The sequence below is a fragment of the Anabrus simplex genome, chromosome 1 (genome assembly GCF_040414725.1).
Source record: "Anabrus simplex isolate iqAnaSimp1 chromosome 1, ASM4041472v1, whole genome shotgun sequence".
Taxonomy (NCBI): Eukaryota; Metazoa; Arthropoda; class Insecta; order Orthoptera; family Tettigoniidae; genus Anabrus; species Anabrus simplex.
The window spans coordinates 453,141,831-453,157,302 of NC_090265.1; the positions used below are offsets into that span (position 1 = coordinate 453,141,831).

The 15,472-nt window shown below is 39.5% G+C and overlaps 1 protein-coding gene across 2 annotated transcripts in view; it reads right to left on the minus strand.

The window, feature by feature from the left end:
* The window catches only part of LOC136856941 (GDP-D-glucose phosphorylase 1), a 149,829-nt gene extending 134,918 nt beyond the window's left edge, over positions 1-14,911 (minus strand). For both annotated transcript variants that reach the window (XM_067135216.2, XM_067135214.2), the window contains exon 1: positions 14,498-14,911. In XM_067135216.2, the coding sequence (XP_066991317.2) occupies positions 14,498-14,692 (195 nt within the window). In that variant the 5' untranslated portion in view covers positions 14,693-14,911. The remainder of the gene's footprint in view (positions 1-14,497) is intronic.
* Positions 14,912-15,472: the final 561 nt, after the last annotated feature.

Sequence of the window (15,472 nt, forward strand, 5' to 3'; positions counted from 1 at the left end):
TAAACACCCACACCAGGCTTGCTGGAGCGGAGAATTATTGATGATGATGATGATTATTGTATAAGTAAAAATACTCTAGGGATGGGTTGGTGGGTTCCTGGCCAACATAAAGAAAGGATCTCTCTTTTTGCTACTTATCATTTCACATCATTTTGTAAACATGCACTCCCACCAGTGAAGTCAACACAAGCATACAGTTATGTAGCACTAAGTAGTAAGCCTAGTAGTAAAACTGTACCGGGCGGTACACCTCCACGCCGCTAATTCAAACGTTGCGCCAGTTGAAACTCCTCTTCTGGAGGAAGTCTGAACTTTATCTACTGTGTTAATTTTCAAGTTTCTCAGAAGATGTCACTACTTGTAAAATTTTGAAGTTCTGAACTGTGTCAGTTTCGATTCATTTTTGTTTTCTCTGTAGCAAGAAGTGTGAACATTCTCTTCTAGATGGCACTACCGGTACTTAAGAACTACTATTGTGCACCCTAGTGCGAAGTGAAGGAACTTTTTTTTGAAGAAATTTAGTATGTATAAGTTTGCTCTTTGTTAAATTTCCTTCAGTCATTGTTTGTGTTGGCAATGTTAATCCTTTCGTTCCGCCAGGTTTGAATTTAGCCAATCCCGAATTTCTTTAATTAATTTATGATCAATCAGGTGTATCTTCTTCCACTTGGATATGTTGCTTAACCCTAGCCAATAAAGTGAGGGGGGGATGTGGCTTCTCATTCATGAAACGTCTCGAACTTTCCGCGAGGGTTTATAAACTGCTGATTTTAGGGTCTCTGCGCCACTTCAGTAACATCTATCAGTGTGTAAAGTACGTAGCAGGGGGCGGGAAGCGCCTCTTTCTTCGGGCAGCAGTTCAGCCACCAGGTAATGGCCGTTTAATAACTTATTTTCTTGCTAGCTCAGCAGTTTAACTCTCGGGGCAGGTCCGAAGCCTTCTACCATGTAACTTTTCCCCTAAAATGTAAAGACACTTAGTATCACTTCTATCTTTTAAACTACATATTGGGATAGAGAGTGCTTAACCCTCTCGACCTCCCACTCATATTGCGTTCAGGTGAACTTATTTTCTCAACCGTTTCTTCCTTAATGTAAAGTAAATTGTCTCCTTCTATAAGTCACCTCTCTAGTATGGGATTAGCCCTTGCAGTAACGGCCTAGTGCTAAGTAGGTTTTATATAAAGTGTATTAGGAGTGCAAGAACGCCTCCTCTCAAGTTGGTATTTTAGAGGCCATCTAATTGACCTGTTTCTTTACTTAATAGGCCTCAGTAGGTTGGGTATTTTTACCCCTGTTTTCATGTCCTTGGAGGACAACTTGAAAGTGGAGTTTGGTGTGGCCTTTGATAGGCTTAAATTTTGAGAGCGAGTTGCTCTTTCTTGAAAATTGAGTTGCTGTATGCCTCGAGGAGGCTTTTCCGTGTAAAGAGGAGCAAGTGCTCCTAGGCCTGATTGGGGTTTTCTGCCCCTTTGTTGAACCTTGAATATAAGTAAAGTTGGGCTCATTGCTCAAGAATATGTGTCTGGCTCTCGGAGCCCAAATCCTGTAATCACTGTAATTGTACATTTTCGAATTGTGTTTCGGCTACTGAGTACCTGTTCTATTTGTTATTTCTTAATCTTGAGAAGAAAATATAACCTTGTTAAATTTTATCTTAACTTTAATTTCGTATTTTTGAGACCTGTTCACCCCCGCACCTTCTTTCACCTCTGCTAATCCACCAAACCACGGTAACAAAAACTATAATGAAAATGTGTACCAATTTACATGAAGCAACACTGTCTGGTAATACAGCCATAATATGTATACAAACTATAGTAAAACCTGTCCTCAGCAGAGACTCAAGAGACCAGAAATTTTCTTCTGCAGTATGCAGGATTCCATTTATAAATGTGGTTAAAAAATAAAATAAAATAAAAATCATAAGTATATACCTCTTTTAGATAATCCAGCAGAAGATGTATAAGATTTTATGTGGTGGTAGATACAATAATGACAATCACACACTTATATACACTAGTTCATCAGCACTTGCTTAGAACTTCCTCACATTGAGCAGTAGTACAGTACACACACTTATTTAATACACATTATATGTTTCATAGAAATAACACAATAGTAATACTGTACAGTAGTGTCATTTACTTCTTCCAGTAATCCAGAATTGTATGCTGGACACAGACATCCCTGGTAGCATGGTTCTCAAAATGCGGGTATGACAAATAATGTCAAACAATTTTGCATAATTTTTTTTATAGCAAAAAAGACTGAATGTCCTTTACGGGTGACACAGCATGGCAGTAGGATTTCACATTACATAAACCATCTCTTTCAACATCATTTCTTTGTTCTTATCATCATCGCCATCATAATTTCTGTTTTCTTTTCTCGGAGGTGATGGGTGACGAGCTGTTCGATGTTTTCTAAAGCCATCTCTGTCTCAACTTCCAGATCAATGGCCACATAATCTTCTGCACTGTCATTGCCATAATTACACTGTTCAAGAGTGTGTTGCAGCACATCAGTATTTTCATTTATTATGGTTCTTTCGTTAGGGTGTGAGACAAACTTGGCTTTGTGAAAGCAATAATGTACTGCACATGGCGACACTCCCTTTCACTGCTTCTGTGATCCAAATTACAGCATCGAGCACAGGGGCACACATTTCCTGGTCGAATGCTACCTTGGCCATCTTAGATCCATTCGGAATACACATGTATTGAAAAGGGTTAGAAAGGAAATTTACAAAAAGAATTTCCATTATAGCAGCAAAACTTCCTTCCATTTCCACGTTAGACAGGTTCTGCTAAATACAGGTAAACTTATGTGAATATTAAACGATAATTCACGGGACCGGGAAAATTATCAAATATGGACAGTTTTCCAGTTGATAAAGGTTCTGCTAAAGACAGGTTTTACTGCAGTATTTTGATAATCATCATATCATCATCTCCACCATTAATATTTACATTCAGTTACTGCTATATAAAGTTGATATAAGCCAAAAATACAGAATAATCACTTTATCCCACACTCATATGATTTCTAAACAAATATCAAAAACAGGTACATAGAAAACCCTGGCACAGAAGCAGAGAACACTACAGTAAATAATGGTACTGGAAACAGCACTTGAAAGGGGCGTACAAATAGCAGCTATACCATTGTAAATTTTCCACATTTTTCATAAAAATTCAGAACCATATAAAAGAATTTACACTGATACTTCCATGGTCCAGAATACTAGGCATGACACACTTTTGGATATATGCCATATGAAATAGACAAATTGCAAATAAACTTTATACCTCACTTAGCTCAGCTTCCTCAGAAGTGAACTGCATCTGACCATGAGTGTTACAATAATGATAAAACGTTTAAATTCAATTCATGATAACTCTACTAATGAAATGGTGGTCTCACTGGTCACTAGACTACATGCTGTTGTATCTGAGTAAGTAATTCATGTAGCCATTTTTGGACACAAGTTTGATGCTTTCTCGGCTGTGATAAAATAAGGTCATCAGACTAACAAAAGAAAGGGGAATATTCCATAAACATCAATGAAAGGGAGAGAAAGAAAAGACAGAATAAATCTGAGATGGAGATGAAAAGAGACCTACTGTAAGAAAGAAATGAGGGAACATAACAGATGGAAATAACAAGTAGATCACTCATAACCAATCGTGGTTCACTTCTGAAGAAGCAGAACAAAGTCTGCAAAATATACAGTTTTCTGGAACTCTGTCTCTTTTTATACAGCACAAACCCAAAAGAAGATTATGTCCATAAAAGAATCATCATAGACTACCTGAATTTTTCAATTTTCAGACTTAGTTCAGATAGTAATGAAGTGATGAACTAGGAAAATGATGAATAAGGTAGTTTTGCACTGATTTCCTCACTGAGCTAGAAGATTCAGCTACATATTAATCTTGTGAAAATTTAAATTTATAATTCCACCTTTACAATACTGTAATTGCCTTTATTGAGAAGAATATATTAGACTACGTTCGTCATACATGTTTCGTCCTCTTATGGGAAATCTTCAGTCACACATACAAACATTGAAAATAAGGCGAGGACACATTAAAATAAGTTAATGAAAAGTCTTTAAATATTGTGACGCGGCGTGTTGGCGTCTTGTCAATCTTGAATCTTAAAATGGTGCTGGTGCATGTTGTTTTATAATTGGGCAATTCTATGCATATAACAACATTTTAATCAGTGTTTTAACTGGACTTCATAGTTCATATCATGTTCATGCTGCACCATTTTAAGATTCAAGACTGACAAGACACCAACACGCCGCGTCACAAGATTTAAAAACTTTTCATTAACTTATTTTAACGTGTCCTCACCTTATTTGCAATGTTTGTATGTGTGACTGAAGATGTCTCATAAGAGGATGAAACATGTAGGCCTATCACGAATATACTCTAATGTAGTCTTTTCAATAAAAACAATTACAGTATTGTAACAGTGGAATTATAAATTTGAATTTTCACAAGTTGATACTCTGACAATACGGGCTCTAATATGAAATTTATTACGTACAATACATATTAATCTGTCAAGACCACTGAATTGCACACACTAACTGACCCTGAAGGCAACATCTTCACTTCATTCTTCATAGAAACTGGCTAGATGGAAGAACTGTATTACTAGTGTCACCCATTCCTCAGACATTCTTGTATTATCAAAATCTGAGTTCAGAATGAGAGAGATCAATGAAAATAATATACTTGTTCTAGCCCATGCCAGAAGATACTGTGGTAATGAAGACCGAGAGCAGAGCGGCTGGCAATAATTCCAGCAAGAGATAACTGCGGCAGACAATGTGAACGAGGCCAGCAGTGACTAAACCAATGGCACTAGCAAAGAGTTGCGGCTCTCAGTAAAGCAGCTCATATAAGAAGCCGGAAGCTGATTAACAATGGACCAGGCATTCGGAACAATGTTGAATTGGAAACTACTAGAATCTTATGCAGGTCTATATAACGAGCTCAACTAGTGAATGCCAGTCAATCTGGGGTCAATTTCAAGTGAGCCGGTCTTGGGAACGTCAATTGTGAGTGAAAGTAAACAGTACGAGACGGTAGCGAGTCTATGACGAGTCATTCATTGGAAGTAAGTTTGTCAGATGACTATGCAGAGTTGAATGAAGCTTGCTAGTTGTGAACTGTTGCGGAAGGGCACCGAACTGTGAGAAGCTGCATGTGAAAAACACATGCTGGATGCGCCAGTGTGCAATGTGATCACCCGAGTGATTGTGTATTAGTGTGTGTTACAACTGTGAGTAAAACCTGTGTCAAGTGGAAAATTCATATGCAAGTAAACTTGTAATTACCTGAGCAAAAGTTGACACCATGCTACCCAAGGTTTGTAACATTATAAGGAAGGAGAAATTATGGAAATCTTTGAAATTCCTTCCAGAGGAGAGATGTGTTAATTGCGTTGTCTAGGAACCCACCAGCCTGCCCCAGAAGTACATTTACTTTTATAACCTAATAAAGAGAAACACCTACCATTCTCCATTGTTGAAGTTTAGCTACTTGCATTCCTACTGGCCAATGTAAAATGGAATGCGTCACTCCCTTTGAGAGGTTTTTATCTTTGGCCGCGGCACACATTGTCCGCATGACAGGGGAAAAAAAAAATGTTTATATTCACCTTTCGAATTAGAGCTATCTTAGTCCCTAAGAAGAAAGGTTGGCAACCTTGTGGACTGCCCAACCATGTCCTCCCCGAGAAGGCCACGAGAAGTAAACAAACAAGTCATTTCGCACGTAGCTGAATGTGGTGAATACTGGGTAGCATGATGTCAACTGTTAATTCTGTTATATTACGGAGCTCACATTACACCCACCTCAACCTACCATGACGCCGATAGGCCAATACCGTGACCATCAATCACAGGATCTACAACTTCATGAACAATTTAAACACATAACATTACCTTCTAGTCAGAGATTGGATCCAGAAGTAGAGAAGAGCAATCATTTCTAATAATGTTAATAATTAATGTGAACTCTGCACTAAAGTGAATTAGAACTTATCTCAACATGGTGAAACCCATTTACACCAATCCCAGGTAACCGTGCACTCTCCCTTTCAGTGGCCTCTCTGTCTTAAAAGCTCTTGAGGTGGCAAGTCCGAGTTCCACGTTGCCAATTAGTGTGTACTGCAGCACATGGCCTTGGCTAATAGTAGGCCTAGCTGCTTTTGAGTGGTAACATCATTATCTGTTTTATGTGTTTTTGAAATGGGCTAAACATTTACAGTGCAATCAATGTTTATGTTAGTAAGTGTATTGTTGTCAAGACTGTACCTAACATTTTAGTGTAGTGTAAACTCTGGTACTGTGTAGTATAACATAATTTTTAATTTAACCCTTGTTGCTTATTCGACTACATATTCTGCTTTGGATTTCAGTAAAAAGAGGTCTCATGACTTATGATTGTGAGATTAAAAGATATGCAAAACGACATGCTGAATGACGGCTCTTTACCGATCACAACTCTCATTTCAATTATACATACATACATTATCATTATAGACTGTTATGCCTTTCAGCGTTCAGTCTGCAAGCCTCTGTGAATTTACTAAACGACGCCACAATCTTCGATTTGCAACTAGTGTTGTGGCCTCATTTAGTTCTATACCTCTTATCTTTAAATCGTTAGGAACCGAGTCTAACCATCGTCATCTTGGTCTACCTCTACTTCCCTTACCCTCCATAACAGAGTCCATTATTCTCCTAGGTAACCTATCCTCCTTCATTCGCCTCACATGACCCCACCACCGAAGCTGGTTTATGCGTACAGCTTATCGATTGATCGAGTTCATTCCTAAATTAGCCTGTATCTCCTCATTTCAAGTACCCTCCTGCCATTGTTCCCACCTGTTTGTACCAGCAATCATTCTTGCTACTTTCATGTCTGTTACATCTAACTTATGAATAAGATATCCTGAGTCCACCCAGCTTTCGCTCCAGTAAAGCAAAGTTGGTCTGAAAACAGACCGATGTTAAGATAGTTTCACCTGGGAACTGACTTCCTTCTTACAGAATACTGTTGATCGCAACTGCGAGCTCACTGCATTAGCTTTACGACACCTTAATTCAATCTCACTTACTATATTACCATCCTGGGAAAATACACAACATAAATACTTGAAATTATCGACCTGTTCTAGCTTTGTATCACCAATCTGACATTCAATTCTGTTGAATTTCTTACCTACTGACATCAATTTAGTCTTTGAGAGACTAAATTTCATACCATACTCATTGCACCTATTTTCTCAAGTTCCAAGATATTAGACTGCAGGCTTTCGACACAATCTGCCATTAAGACCAAGTTGTCAAAATAGGCAAGACTGCTTATTACATTTCCACCTAACTGAATCCCTCCCTGCTATTTTATACCTTTCAGCAGATGATCCATGTAAACTACGAACAGCAAAGGTGAAAGATCACAGCCTTGTCTAACCCCTGTAATTATCCTGAACAAAGAACTCATTCTACAATCAATTCTCACTGAAGCCCAATTGTAAACATAAATGCCTTTGATTGATTTTAATAATCTACCTTTAATTCCGTAGTCCCCCAGTATAGCGAACATCTTTTCCCTCGGTACCCTGTCATATGCTTTCTCTAGATCTACGAAACATAAACACAACTGTCTATTCCTCTCATAGCATTTTTCAATTACCTGGCGCATACTGAAAATCTGATCCTGACAGCCTCTCTGTGGTCTGAAACCACACTGGTTTTCATCCAACTTCCTCTCAACGACTGATCACACCCTCCCTTCCAAGATGCCAGTGAATACTTTGCCTGGTATACTAATCAATGAGATACCTCGATAGTTGTTGCAATCCTTCCTGTTCCCTTGCTTATAGATAGCTGCAATTACTGCTTTTGTCCAATCTGAAGGTACCAACACTCCATGCTAATTTTACTATTCTATAAAGCCATTTCATCCCTGCCTTCCCACTATACTTCACCATTTCAGGTCTAATTTCATCTATTCCTGCTGCTTTATGACAATGGAGTTTATTTACCGTCCTAACCACTTCCTGAAGCGTAATTTCACCAACATCATTTTCCTCCTCACTTTGGCTGTTTGCAGCACCACCAGGATGATTTCCTTTTACATTGAGAAGATGTTCAAAATATTCCCTCCACCTCAATTATGAGTTCACCTGAATCACTCAAAACACTGTTCGTTTCCTTTTTCCCTCCCTTCCTAAGATTCTTTATTACTATCCAGAAAGGTTTCCCTGCTGCTTGACCTAGCCTTTCCACAAATTCTTTTTGTTTTCAACAACTATTTGTTTCGCTCCATTTCTTTCATCTATGTACAAACCCTGTCTGCCTCGGCCGTTGTTTGGAGCTATTTCTGATAAGCCTTCTTTTTACGTTTACAAGCTGCTCTCACTTCATCATTACACCAAGATATTCGCCTTTTCCCATCTTTACACACAGTTGTTCCTAGGCATTCCCTTGCTGTTTCTACTACAGCATCCCTGTATGCCACCCATTCCGTTTCTCTATCCTGAACCTGTTTACTATCTACTGTTCGAAACTTCTCACTAATCATATCCATGTACTTCTAATTTCCTCGTCCTGGAGATTTTCTACCCTTATTCGTTTGCAGACAGATTTCACTTTCTCTACCCCAGGCCTAGAGATACTTAGTTCACTACAGATCAGATAGTGGTCTGTATCATCGAAAAATCCCCGGAAAACTCGTACATTCCTAACAGATTTCCTGAATTCGAAGTCGGTTAAGACAGTCTATTATGGATCTGGTACCCCTAGCCTCCCAAGTGTAGGGGTGAATAGCCTTACGCTTGAAGAATGTATTCGTAACAGCTAAACCCATACCAGCACATAAGTCCAGCAAACGCTTCCCATTCCCATTAGCTTCCATATCTTCCCCACATTTACCAATCACCCTTTCGTATCCTTCAGTTCTATTTCCAACGCTTGCATTGAAATTGCCCATTAGCACTATTCTAGCTACCTCTGTGGGTCCGTGGTAGAGTGTCGGCCTCCGGATCCCAAGATAGCGGGTTCAAACCCGGCAGAGGTAGTCGGATTTTTGAAGGGCGGAAAAAAGTCCATTCGACACTCCATGTCGTACGATGTCGGCATGTAAAAGATCTCTGGTGATACATTTGGTATTTACCCGACAAAATTAATTAAATCTCAGCCATAGACGCCCAAGAGAGATCCGGTTTACTCTAGGTCCGCTAGATGGCAGACAGAGTAAACCGGAACGTCGAAATTGACGAGCAGACAGCCAGATGGCGTCAAATCGAAATGTCTGCAAACGGTAGCTGAGGCCATACGATTATTATTTTTTTAGCACTATTCTATCCTTGCTGTTGACCCTGACCACGATGTCACTCAATGCTTCATAAAACTTGTCAACTTCATCTGCACCCTCACATGGTGAATACACGGAGACAATTCTAGTCCTAATTCCTCCAAATGACAAATCTACCCACATCATTCGCTCATTTACGTGCCTAACAGAAACTATGTTGCGTGCAATAGTATTCCTGATAAAGAGCCCTACCCCAGACTCTGCCCTTCCCTTTCTAACACCCGCCAAGTACACCTTATAATCTCCTATCTCTTCCTCGTTATTTCCCCTTACCCGAATATCACTTACTCCTAGCACATCCAAATGCATCCTCTTTGCTGACTCAGCCAGTTCTACTTTCTTTCTTCCATAAGCCCCATTAATAGTGATAGCTCCCCATCGAATTCCATTTAGTTCGCCAAGTTGTTTCCAAAGAGTCCCTCGCCTGTCAAATGGGAGTGGGACTCCGTTACTCCCATAGGTCCGAGGCTTACTTAACATGTTCTGAGCTCGGTAAATTCATGAAGCAGGATGCTACCCTACTTGCACATAGTTCAAGTAAGGATCTCTCCTCTAACGGGTTATGGACCTAGCCGCTTGAGCACAAGGAGGGCCATGACTCAGAATATGTCCGAGAAGCCCACTCCCATTCCATAGCAACTGGTAACCCGACTCTCAGGACCACTTACTAGGCCACTCAGCCACTGCCCATGATTCACGAACTAGGACGAGACTACAGTAATCCACACCATTGTGCCTGCACCTATGGAATGGTTTTAACTTATTTCACTTCTCTGTCAAAAAATAATAAATAAATATTGATATTTCTCCCATCCTCACCCAGATTTGAACCCAGAATACCCCTGAGCTGGGTAGTCTTATTATTGATGATGTCAACAGCCATTTCCATGATGATATAAATTAGTTATAATATGAAGACAGGTAAACTTGGTGTTTGAAAAATGTGCCATTCTGCTAACGAAATCTGCCTAAAAATTGAAGCCAGTCATCCAGTGATGATGATGATGATGAATGTTGTTGTTTAATGAGGCCTAACATTTAGGTCATCGGCCTATCAATCATACAGAGATAGACCGATAGAAGCCTGGGAGGGAGGGGGAATAAGGAGTATGTCTTACGATATTTGAACCAATAACTTAATATTACTGCTGAGCTACCTTGGAATAATATTAGGTAACAAAATCTAATATTATGTTAACTCTCTCATGATTCCAGTACATGGGTATTATTTTCCACAGCACCTTGCACACAGCAATAGGGGTTGAGCGTGATTGTAGTAAAACCAGCCAGAACATGTGACAACACAATGCTCCTGAACCTTTGCTCGACACCACGTGCTGACAGCTGTCATAACACACTGGTTGTTTTGGTAGAACTGTAAACAACACTCCTACACAATGAATGTTCTTTAAGCGGTGGTGGTTTTCTTAAGGGGCAAAATAATGGGAATACCAGTCCCTCAGACACGTTGAACAGGAAAAGACAAACTGAGATTCAATCGTAGTTTAATTTGGTACATACATACATACATTATCATTATAGACTGTTATGCCTTTCAGCGTTCAGTCTGCTAGCCTCTGAGAATTTACTAAACGTCGCCACAATCCTCGATTTGCAACTAGTGTTGTGGCCTCATTTAGTTCTATACCTCTTATCTTTAAATCGTTACAAACCGAGTCTAACCATCGTCGTCTTGGTCTCCCTCTACTTCTCTTACCCTCCATAACAGAGTCCATTATTCTCCTAGGTAACCTATCCTCCTCCATTCGCCTCACATGACCCCACCACCAAAACCGGTTTATGCGTACAGCTTATCGATTGATCGAGTTCATTCCTAAATTAGCCTTTATCTCCTCATTCTGAGTACCCTCCTGCCATTGTTCCCACCTGTTTGTACCAGCAATCATTCTTGCTACTTTCATGTCTGTTACTTCTAACTTATGAATAAGATATCCTGAGTCCACCCAGCTTTCGCTCCAGTAAAGCAAAGTTGGTCTGAAAACAGACCGATGTAAAGATAGTTTCGTCTGGGAGCTGACTTCCTTCTTACAGAATACTGTTGATCGCAACTGCGAGCTCACTGCATTAGCTTTACGACACCTTGATTCAATCTCACTTACTATATTACCATCCTGGGAAAACACACAACATATATACTTGAAATTATCGACCTGTTCTAGCTTTGTATCACCAATCTGACATTCAATTCTGTTGAATTTCTTACCTACTAACATCAATTTAGTCTTCGAGAGGCTAATTTTCATACCATACTCATTGCAACTATTTTCAAGTTCCAAGATATTAGACTGCAGGCTTTCGGCACAGTCTGCCATTAAGACCAAGTCGTCAGCATAGGCCAAACTGCTTACTACATTTCCACCTAACTGAATCCCTCCCTGCCAATTTATACCTTTCAGCAGATGATCCATGTAAACTACGAACAGCAAAGGTGAAAGATTACAGCCTTGTCTAACTCCTGTAAGTACCCTGAACCAAGAACTCATTCTACCATCAATTCTGACTGAAGCCCAATTGTCAACATAAATGCCTTTGATTGACTTTAATAATCTACCTTTAATTCCATAGTCCCCCAGTATGGCGAACATCTTTTCCCTTGGTTCCCTGTCATATGCTTTCTCTAGATCTACGAAACATAAACACAACTGCCTATTCCTCTCGTAGCATTTTTCAATTACCTGGCGCATACTGAAAATCTGATCCTGACAGCCTCTCTGTGGTCTGAAACCACACTGGTTTTCATCCAACTTCCTCTCAACGACTGATCGCACCCTCCCTTCCAAGATGCCAGTGAATACTTTGCCTGGTATACTAATCAATGAGATACCTCGATAGTTGTTGCAATCCTTCCTGTTCCCTTGCTTATAGATAGGTGCAATTACTGCTTTTGTCCAATCTGAAGGTACCTTACCAACACTCCACGCTAATTTTACTAATCTATGAAGCCATTTCATCCCTGCCTTCCTACTATACTTCACCATTTCAGGTCTAATTTTATCTATTCCTGCTGCCTTATGACAATGGAGTTTATTTACTATTCTTAACACTTCCTCAAGCATAATTTCACCATCATTTTCCTCCTCCCCATGAGCTTGGCTGTTTGCAACACCACCATGATGATTTCCTTTTACATTGAGAAGATGTTCAAAATATTCCCTCCACCTCTCCAGTGATTCCCTGGGATCTATTACGAGTTCACCTGAATTACTCAAAACACTGTTCATTTCCTTTTTCCCTCCCTTCCTAAGATTTTTTATTACTGTCCAGAAAGGTTTCCCTGCTGCTTGACCTAGCCTTTCCAGGTTATTACCAAAATCTTCCCACGACTTCATTTTGGATTCAACAACTATTTGTTTCGCTCTGTTTCTTTCATCTACGTACCAATCCCTGTCTGCCTCGGCCCTTGTTTGGAGCTATTTCTGATAAGCTTTCTTTTTACGTTTACAGGCTGCTCTCACTTCATCATTCCATTTTTAATTTGGTAGAGAGGAAAAAATAAAATAGTTCTTTTTAAGGTTTATAATTTTAAAACTGTAGGGCCTATAGAGAAATGCATAGATATTTGTTAGAGTTTTAATGAAATAAGCATAAATCTTGTCATCAGCTGATAGAAGATCTACCATCCACAGAGAATGATATAGAAAGGTTGCTTAAAGGTGAAGATTCCATTAAAACTCTCAAATGGTGGGGGCCAATTCAAAATCGTGATGTATGCTGGGTAACTCAGTAGTGAGAACTACAATAGTGACTTCATGTGAAATGTCAAGATACTGGCCTTCTTTCAGCATAAGGTATTGGGCATTGTTCAGGTATGTGTGTGCGTGTATACATTTTAACATCATCAATGGTCGAAATGAGCAGTTTCAAGTGAAACCACCATTAAAGAATTTTACCAAAGATTCTCTTGTACCTTACTCTGCACACAACCATGACAAACAACATAAGTCAGCTTCTAGAAACTCATTTGTACATCTAAATAATACCAATCAGTCCAGTGTAGACATGACTGGTCTAAACACAAGTGTGTATAGTACGCGCAACTTTTAGTGATACATGGACACCCTAGTGCTGAATCGGTAGACCTCGGTTATCTTCGAGATTTGTATTGGAAACAAAAACTATTGAAACACAAACTATGAATCGCTTATGCATCGTCGTGAGACATATGGCGTACACTTTACGTACTAGTACTGTTGTTGTTTACACAACAAACCCAAACTATAGAATTCATGCGAGGAACAAGATTTTCATTGAGAAATGTTATATAATGTGTGTGACACAGTTGTTGGCTGAAGATAATGAAGGTTTAGAAAATTCATATCGATCAATCATACTATTGATTCAATTCAGATTTCATTTCCATTCAGTTGGCAGTATTACCAGAACTGGGTGTGCTCCCTCCTTACTCCTCACCCCGTAACACCGGCTATCACTAAAAGTTGCATGTATAGTACGCGCACTTTATCTTGAGCCCTAGTTCCCATTCGTTACTATGGAGATCCGGGCTCAAGATAAAGTGCGCGTATAGTACATAAATTTAATTACACATGTTCGGGTAGCCATATGAGCCATTTTTATATTAACTATTGCTGCAATAATACACCATGAATCATTCACTCCAAAGTCACAGGTATATTTTTTGGTCTTCATTTTTCAGAGATAGGAAAAGAAAATATGCTCTCACACACTTTATAAAAAGGAAGTTCAATGATGAGAGCATGACAGAATGGACCTTGACGTCACATGTCAAACAAATGCAGGAAGTATGTCAATGTTGGGAACTTGTTGCAACTGGGTGAAAAGTGACTGTGAGAGTATCAGGCCTAGTAATACAATTTTCTTACAATGGCTATATACGTAATCATCTTAACACTGTTCAAATTTGATAATGTATAACTGTGAGTCCACAATTTAGACAAAATGACGTAAATGCTCCGGATGCTAAGCAATTTCTTGCCGGCCAGACTGGCGCGCTGTCAAATGCCATAGCCAAGATACCTGCCTGTAGCAAATACAGAATTATTTTAATAGAGCTCTCACATAAAACAGCGTCGTTTAAGCTTAGAACAACTCACCTGGGCTAAGAAAGCAAATCTTCCTGGTAATACAGTTGACGATAGTATGTTCAAACGATATCTAAGGGCTCCCTCATCTGCAGCTTTCTGCCACTTGGTCTGCAGGGCTGCATCAAAGCGAGAACTTTCACGTACCTGGGAATGTTCCCAGGTAGTATTAAAAATATATTCATCTTCTGTATACGAGTACAGCATGTAACCACCCTCAGCTCGCGTTCGCACAGTAGGTAACCTCAAGCTTACCGGGATATTACAACAAACTTCACACAAAGCTGGAAATGCAACTATCTTTCAGAGGAAAACACAGCGGATCTAAGAAATACTTATGCTATACAACTGCTGCAACCACATAAAATCAGAGAGGAAAATAATGTTAAACAGTTCTCATTCGCTATCCTCATATTGGCTTCTTCACAGCGCTTCTTGTTTTGGCAACTTATTGATATACAATGCTGCTGCCAACTAAAACTCAAATTATTCCCCTACTATTAGGAAATCCAATGCTACCAACTACGACCATCAAAACACCTCATTTCGGTAATCCCATTTTGAAACTCGAACCGCTCGAAACAATCCTGGGTCCAAGAATAAATACAGATTACAGATCTCTGACCTGACCAGCAATCGAAGCCGGGGCCTTGCGGGTGAGAGGAAGACGTAGACCACGAAGCTGGCAGAAATGAATAAGTGCATAAAACTTGGCAGACCAGGGTTTCTTCTGTTAGGAGTACCTTGCCTTAGCCAAGTACCTGTATACCATCGAACGTCCATACATTGACCATATGTCCGGCTATATTGAAGTAATTTCATATTATCCTGAAGATTTAAAAAATTCAACATTCAAAAAATTCTGACAAGAGCGAAATAATACCGACTCTATAGTTGGGCCCACGAGAGAATCGCAACTGTAACTGTATAACTGTATCGCGATTGACCTACAGTATCTAAGACATTTGATAAGAGTAGATCATGGGA